General features: G+C 38.9%; 1 protein-coding gene and 1 pseudogene across 2 annotated transcripts; both read left to right on the forward strand.

Moving 5' to 3' along the window:
- Positions 1-208: 208 nt before the first annotated feature.
- Positions 209-1,615, forward strand: LOC308081454 (E3 ubiquitin-protein ligase TRIM35-like; annotated as a pseudogene). The gene has a single exon. The product of its transcript is annotated as an E3 ubiquitin-protein ligase TRIM35-like (transcript).
- Positions 1,616-6,277: 4,662 nt separating this feature from the next.
- LOC308081453 (zinc-binding protein A33-like) lies at positions 6,278-7,725 on the forward strand (the record flags this gene model as incomplete). The annotated part of the gene is made up of 1 exon (XM_080457823.1): positions 6,278-7,725. Exon 1 carries the CDS (start codon positions 6,436-6,438, stop codon positions 7,723-7,725), a length of 1,290 nt encoding a protein of 429 aa, XP_080313949.1. The 5' UTR covers positions 6,278-6,435.
- Positions 7,726-8,674: the final 949 nt, after the last annotated feature.

Below are 8,674 nucleotides of genomic sequence, written 5' to 3' on the forward strand. Positions count from 1 at the left end.
CATCGAAGGGAATATAAACGGTTTACTCTTGCCATTGAAGGATACTTTTTGGTGGAAAACATTGCACTTCTTGAAGGATTAACAATAACTCACCCCAGAACATTAGTGTTCCCTACAACACTGTGTGGAGACTTATAATTAGTGAGTTGAAGTTTAACATGAACTGGTGAGTCTTGTTATTTAAAGATATTTTTGCAAACCAAAGAAAATGGCAGAGAAAATTGCTCTCGAGTGTTTCCTCTGCTCAGAGATTTTCAGAGATCCTGTGACTCTGGGCTGCCATCACAGCTTCTGTTTGAACTGCCTGAAAACATTCTGGAAACAAATGGAAAACAAGAACTGTCCCATGTGTAAGAGAAGAGAATCAAAAGATATAATTGTTAACTTTACACTGAAGGAACTGGCTGACTCTCATCAGAACACTGAGTCATCTAAAGAGGAAGTCAAGGTGTTGTGTAGTAAACATCCAGAGGAGCCTAAACTGTTCTGTGAGGAAGAACAGAGAGTTGTGTGTCTCGTCTGTGACTTCCCTCACCACCGTGATCACAAGGTGGTCCCTATAGAACAAGCAGTCAATAACCTGAAGGACCAAGTGAATGGTGACCTCCAGTCTCTACTGGCTAAGAGCAACACATACAAATCGGTTGAGCAGAGATACAAAGAAGTGGTTCAACACTCAAAGAAGCAGGTGGTGGATACAGAGAGGCAGATCAGAGCAGAGTTTGAACAGATCCGCCAGTTCCTGAGAGAGAAAGAGGAGGCCAGCGTGGCAGCTCTGAGGGAGGAGGGGGAGCAGAAGGGGAAGACTGTCGGCAGAGAGATGAAGATCATTCGGGAAAAGATATCTTCTCTTTCAAGAAGCATCTCTGCTCTAGAACAAGAACTGCAGAAACCCTATGAGTCATTTCTCAGCAGTTTATAAAAACACTCAGGCCAGCGCCAGAATCCATTGTACACTGTCAGAACCACAGCTGGTCTCAGGAGCGCTGATCGACGTGGCCAAACACCTGGGAAACCTGAACTTCAGAGTCTGTGAGATGATGAAAGAGAGGGTAACATTCACTCCGGTCATTCTGGACCCAAACACAGCATGCCCCTGGCTCCGTTTGTCGGACGACCTGACCAGTGTGAGACATGCAGAAACAAAGCAGCAGCTTCCTGACAACCCAGAGAGGATCGCTAAATATCTCTGTGTCCTGGGATCAGAGGGTTTCAGTTCAGGAAAACACAGCTGGGACGTAGAGGTTGGTGACCATCCTGACTGGATTATTGGTTTGATTAAAGTGTCAGTTGACTGGAAGGAAGTTAAATATGCCTCAACAAAATATGGAATGTGGAGTTTACAAAAGCGAAGTGAAAAGTACAATGATGGGTATGGAAAAACATTCCAGTGCGGAGGAATCTGCAGAAGATGAGAGTCCAGCTGGATTACGATGGAGGGGAGGTGTCGTTCTACGACCCTGTAGACATGACTCACATCTACACTTATAAAGACACTTTCACTGAGAAACTCTACCCATGGTTATCTGTTGGAGATGCTGGTGATGCCAAAACCACTGATATCAAAGTACTGCCAAGTAGAAACAACTCTCTCTGGGAAGATACTTTCATGTAGTGAGTGAGTGAGAGAGAGAGAGAGAGAGAGAGAGAGAGAGAGAGAGAGAGAGAGAGAGAGAGAGAGAGAGAGAGAGAGAGAGAGAGAGAGAGAGAGAGAGAGAGAGAGAGAGAGAGAGAGTCGAAAGAGACGAAAGCTTTGTTAGAATTGCTCGATTCCATATTTAAATATTTGATATTAATTTTATCAGACACGCACGCGTCACTCATAGAAAACACACGTCCTAATGTGTGAGGGGCTGTGTTTTTTCAATTACTTTTTTCATTTTTTTAACAGTTTTTTTGCTGGACAAGTAGTGATACAGTTTGATTAATCTTTTATGTATTATATGAATCTTGATTGAATATTCAATACTTTACTAACATGTTTGGTAACAGTACAAGTAGTACGGTCAAAAGTTATGCTAAAAGGATAACACAAAAAGCCCAAGGGGGCTTGTTTCCATTGTGGTCCATGTACTCAATATGATACAGTATGTTATGATATCTGTCATCCTAGATTAAAATAAATAATAAAGATTCTACATTGTTCTTCTTGACCAACGTTATGTTAAAGCGTTTAAGCGAGAATCCATTTTAAACCCTCACTAACCCTAAAGAGAGAGAGAGAGAGAGAGAGAGAGAGAGAGAATATTCACCAGCACCATGGGTTTAACGAGACAGCAGCGCCAAATGAAAATGCGACGTTTATTAAACGTGCTGTCACAGAAGATCCAATCATCTTATAATTTTTTTTAGCATATGCCAAGATAACTGAGAATATATAGCTGATGATGAGCTAAATATATTTGTTTAATGTCGAAGTTTTTATTTTTAAACTTTATGATAAAAGCGCACAGAGCTTTGTGCCTCGTCATGTATTGTTTCTATATTATAACAATGTGCTCATAAAACTAAACTAAACTTGACAGCAATATGGAAAATCTTATAAATATATTTCATAGAATAACCGGTTAATAGAAATAACGAAATAACGGTTAACACATTGGGTGCCAGAGGTTTATTAAAATATTATACTTTGAGTGCCAGGACTTTTTAAACATTTTGAACCTTTTTCAAGTAGTCACAAAAAAATTTCAGTGATCACCGTCCTCACGGTGATCCCCTCATTACACACATACAGGTCTCGTACAATCGGGGGGAAAAAATTTAAAACATTCGGAAATCCATTCCATAGTTGCAGCCAGTTCAAAAAAGTTAATTAACATTGTAAAAAAAAAAAAGTGCACAGGAGCCGAGATACAGGTTTTTGAAGTCATAAGTTAACCAGGAGGTGGATTGGAGTCTAAATCTTGTAGGAGTGATATTTCCTGTTGCTGTGAAGGAAAAAAAAAAAAAAATTAAAAAAAAAAAAAAAAAAGTAATTTTTTTTTCAAAAACCGTATATATACGGTTTTGGCACTCAACGTTAGTATGCGCAAAACCGTATATATACGGTTTTGGCACCCAATGTGTTAAAAGGGGCAGATAGGAGCGTCGACGCCCGTTACTTTATTGTATTTATTTATTAATGCAGGAGCGCGAGGTAATAAATGTCACATGTGTAAGAAAAAAACGACAAAGTCAATAGGCAATGACTGTAGAGACTCTCTCTGGGAAGATAATCTCATGGAGTGTGAGTGAGTGAGTGAAGTGAGTGAGAGAGAGAGAGAGAGAGAGAGAGAGAGAGAGAGAGAGAGAGAGAGAGAGAGAGAGAGAGAGAGAGAGAGAGAGAGAGAGAGAGAGAAAAACATCTTGCGACAGAAGTCAGATTCCATATTTAAATATTTGATATTAATTTTATCAGACATGTGTCACTCATAGAACACACACGTCCCTATTGTCCTAATGTGTGAGGGGCCGTGTTTTTTCAATCACCTTTTTCATTATATTTATGTTTAAAAGACTGTGACTTGTTTAAACCCTTTTTTATGAGAGGACTGGAGTTTAGGACTAAGGTGTCACATATATTTATCTACCTGTGTAATAAAATAACTTCTCTGCTCTTAAGACAGTTGTAAAAGCATGGCCATCAGGAAAACACAAAAGTAAATGCTTCTTAACCATATAATTACATCTGATCATATTTGAGATTTTGGAAAGATTGAGCACTGCCAATTGTATAAAAGAAAATGCATAACATCAAATTCTCAATCATTCATTTAGAGTTTTTTTCTGCTGGAAAAGTAATGATACAGTTTGATTAATCTTTTTTGTATCGAGTATTGAATACTTTATTAACATGTTTGGTAACAGTACAAGTAGTATGGTCAAAAGTTATGCTAAAAGGATAAGACAAAAAGCCCAAGGGGGCTTGTTTCCATTATGGTCCATGTACTCAATATGATATGTTATGATGATATCTGTCATCCTAGATTAAAATAAATAATAAAGATTCTACATTGTTCTTCTTGACCATACGTTATGTTCAAAATACATATTTACAGTATAATCAATGCTAATTCTTGTTTAAATAATGGTTAAAACTAATAAAAAATGTATCAAACAATCGGGTTCAAGTGGTGAGAGTATTTGGTTGTACTTATTAGGTTGATTAGAAAGGAATATATGCAAATATTTAACAAAAGATTTAGTATGAATCGACTGTATACTAACTTTTATAGCTGTCAGTACAAAAAACTTCTCGCGTAAAACGTATCTTGTAATAGAGCTGAAATCTCAGACTAGTGTCTCATATTAAGAATAACATTTTGAACTATCTCTCTCCTGTGAATGTACTGCTGCCATCATCTTATCTCCTGTTTCGCAAAACAAGGCTTTTTGACTTTTCAGTTACGTACTTCTCATGTCATCATTGATACTGTGTCATTTCAATTATGCATGTTCAGCTTCATCTAGTCTGGCACAAATGGCTGGCACAAATAGCCCAATCTCTTTAGTTGAGGAGTAAATGCCATTAAAATATATTTTTCTAGGGCAAAACCGCATAGAATATTCCCTAATATTTCACTAATTCATAGATGTAACTCAGTATATAGCATTATGCTGTATCCAAACAACCATTATGGGCTCATATCAGTAATACAGTATTGGACATTCTTGATGTTCAATTAGAACCAGAACCCCTATTAATCAATAGGGGTTCTGGGTTCTGGAAAAAAGAAAAAGATCTTCAAATATTTGTTCTTGTATTGATATTTTTCATCTGGATTTTAATAATAAGTATCATGTGTATTTTAGGCAAAATCTGGGTACATTTTTAGGTCACAATTACCTTGATGTTTCACCACAAAATGCATCCTGAAGTCAAAGTGGACATTTGTGCCATATTCTATGTACTGCAATGAAATTCCCCCCCAAGTGTGTGTGTGTGTGTGTGTGTGTGTGTGTGTGTGTGTGTGTGTGTGTGTGTGTGTGTGTGTGTGTGTGTACGTGCAGTGAACAAACACTAGACTGCTTTTAACACCACGTTGACCACAGTATTGTGATGGTGTTATGGCGCCAGTGGGCAAGGTGGGTATGGCCTGTTTGTCACCAATTAACAGCGTCAAGACACACACACACACACACACACACACACACCTATTCCAACAAACTCACCCATACACATAATACGCTTCAAGCACTGGGAGCCACTCACAATGCGTCACATTGCGATGCGTTGTAGATAGCTTGTAGATCTGCTACTTTCAGACCGGGAAACAAATACAATGTATATGTTCATTATAATGATGAATTGTGCTGACCAAACAACATTATGGCTCTGTGACTTGTTTTAAACACTTTTTTATGAGAGGACTGGAGTTTAGGACTAAGAACTTTGCTCTTAAGACAGTTGTAAAAGCATGGCCACCAGGAAAACACTAAGTAAATGCTTCTTAACCATAGAATTACATCTGATCATACAGTATTTGAGATTTTGGAAAGATTCTCTCTCTCTCTCTCTCTCTCTCTCTCTCTCTCTCTCTCTCTCTCTCTCTCTCTCTCTCTCTCTCTCTCTCTCTCTCTCTCTCTCTCTCTCTCTCTCTCTCTCTCTCTCTCTCTCTCTCTCTCTCTCTCTCTCTCTCTCTCTCTCTCTCTCTCTCTCTCTCTCTCTCTCTCTCTCTCTCTCTCTCCCCCCCCCCCCCCCCCAATATAGTTGCCTGCTGCACATCTATATCCATTATTTGATTAAAGATCATACTACTAGTTGGTGATAGATTGCTTATTATTCCTATATTATATTTGTATGTTTACAAAAAATAAAACATTCATGGTCTATTCAACATTGGACATGGTTAATTATTTTCAATGTTTCCAGAGTTCCTTCTAAACGTTGAACTCTCAATGTCTTTACAGCTCTGTGGAGCTGTACACTTTGACCGTTGCACCTCCTACTCTTGCCGCTTACACAGGCGTCGGGTATGGACTTGTTACTTACAGTAGAATTAATAATTAACCCATTTACAAGGTAAGAGAACTTGATAGTAAATCTTATCATTGATGAACTGAGCTGCGATGCCATTGCAAGATTTAGGATTTCTACAGAACAATACCGGTTTGCAGGACATCGAAGGGAATATAAACGGTTTACTCTTGCCATTGAAGGATACCTTTTTAAGCAAAATTTGGTGGAAAACATTGCACTTCTTGAAGGATTAACAATAACTCACCGAGAACATTAGTGTTCTCTACAACACTGTTTGGAGACTTATAATTAGTGAGTTGGAGTTTAACATGAACTGGTGAGTCTTGTTATTTAAAGATATTTTGCAAACCAAAGAAAATGGCAGAGAAATTGCTCTCGAGTGTTTCCTCTGCTCAGAGATTTTCAGAGATCCTGTGACTCTGGGCTGCCATCACAGCTTCTGTTTGAACTGCCTGAAGACATTCTGGAAACAAATGGAAAACAAGAACTGTCCTATTTGTAAGAGAAGAGAATCAAAAGATCTAATTGTTAACTTTACACTGAAGGAACTGGCTGACTCTCATCAGAAAGCTGAGTCATCTAAAGAGGAAGTCAAGGTGTTGTGTAGTAAACATCCAGAGGAGCCTAAACTGTTCTGTGAGGAAGAACAGAGAGCTGTGTGTCTCGTCTGTGACTTCCCTCACAACCCTGTTCACAAGCTGGTTCCTATAGAACAAGCAGTCAAGAACCTGAAGGACCAAGTGAAGGGTGACCTCCAGTCTCTACTGGACAAGAGCAAAACATACAAAACGGTTGAGCAGACATACATAGAAGTGGTTCAACACTCAAAGAAGCAGGTGGTGGATACAGAGAAGCAGATCAGAGCAGAGTTTGAACAGATCCACCAGTTCCTGAGAGAGGAAGAGGAGGCCAGCGTGGCAGCTCTGAGGAAGGAAGGGGAGAAGAAGGGGAAGACTGTCGGCAGAGAGATGAAGATCATTCGGGACAAGATCTCTTCTCTTTCAAGAAGCATCTCTGCTCTAGAACAAGAACTGCAGAAACCCTTTGAGTCATTTCTCAGCAGTTATAAAAACATTCAGGCCAGCGCCAGAATCCATTGTACACTGTCAGAACCACAGCTGGTCTCAGGAGCGCTGATCAACGTGGCCAAACACCTGGGAAACCTGAACTTCAGAGTCTGTGAGAAGATGAAAGAGAGGGTAACATTCACTCCTGTCATTCTGGACCCAAACACAGCAAACCCCTGGCTCTGTTTGTCGGACGACCTGACCAGTGTGAGAAGTGCAGGAACAATGCAGCAGCTTCCTGACAACCCAGAGAGGAGTGCTAAACATCCCAATGTCATGGGATCAGAGGGTTTCACTTCAGGAAAACACAGCTGGGACGTAGAGGTTGGTGACCATCCTGACTGGGATATTGGTTTGACTAAAGTGACTGTTGACTGGAAGGAAGGACATTCCATGTCACCAGAAGATGGAATGTGGAGTTTACAATATACAAGTGGGAAGTACATTGATGGGTATGGAAAAACTGTTCCAGTGCAGAGGAATCTGCAGAAGATGAGAGTCCAGCTTGATTACGATGGAGGGGAGGTGTCGTTCTACGACCCTGTAGACATGACTCACATCTACACTTATAAAGACACTTTCACTGAGAAACTCTACCCATGGTTATCTGTTGGAGTGGCTGGTGATGCCAAAACCACTGATATCAAAGTACTGCCAAGTAGAGACAACTCTCTCTGGGAAGATACTTTCATGTAGTGTGTGTGTGTGTGTGTGTGTGTGTGTGTGTGTGTGTGTGTGTGTGTGTGTGTGTGTGTGTGTGTGTGTGTGTGTGTGTGTGTGTGTGTGTGTGTGTGTGTGTGTGTGTGTGTGTGTGTGTGTGTGTGTGTGTGTGTGTGTGAGTGAGTGAGTGAGTGAGTGAGAGAAAATCTGTTAGAATGGCTTTCATGCATTATACAAAATGTTTTAAATGGGTATTTCAACTTAAAACACTTCTGTTTGAAGTTGCTCGATTCCACATTTAAAGATTTGATATTAAATATCAGACACACGTCACTCATAGAAAACACTCGTCCCTATTGTCCTAATGTGTGAGGGGCCGTGTTTTTTCAATTACTTTTTTCATTTTATTTATGTTTAAAAGAAAATGCATAACATCAAATTCTCAATCATTCATTAAGATTATTTTTCTGCTGGACAAGTGGTGATACAGTTTGATTAATCTTTTATGTATTATATAAATGTGGTTTGAATATTGAATACTTTATTAACATGTTTGGTAACAGTACAAGCAGTACGGTCAAAAGTTATGCTAAAAGGATAACACAAAAAGCCCAAGGGGGCTTGTTTCCATTATGGTTAATTGTACTCAATATATGTTATGATATCTGTCATCCTAGATTAAAAAAAATAATAAAGATTCTACATTGTTCTTCTTGACCAACATTATGTTAAAAATACATATTTACAGTATATTCAATGCTAATTCTTGTTTAAATAGTGGTTAAGACTAATTCAAAATGTATCAAACAATCAGGTTCAAGTGGTGAGAATATTTGGTTGTACTTATTAGGTACAGTAGGTTGATTTGACAGGAGTATATGCAAATATTTAACAAAGATTTAGTATGACTGTATACTAACTTTTATAGCTGTCAGTACAAAAAACTTCTTGTGTAAAAGTATTTTGTAGAGCTGAAATCTCAGAC

Source organism: Gymnoscopelus braueri (assembly GCF_963280865.1).
Source record: "Gymnoscopelus braueri genome assembly, contig: SCAFFOLD_582, whole genome shotgun sequence".
Taxonomy (NCBI): domain Eukaryota; kingdom Metazoa; phylum Chordata; class Actinopteri; order Myctophiformes; family Myctophidae; genus Gymnoscopelus; species Gymnoscopelus braueri.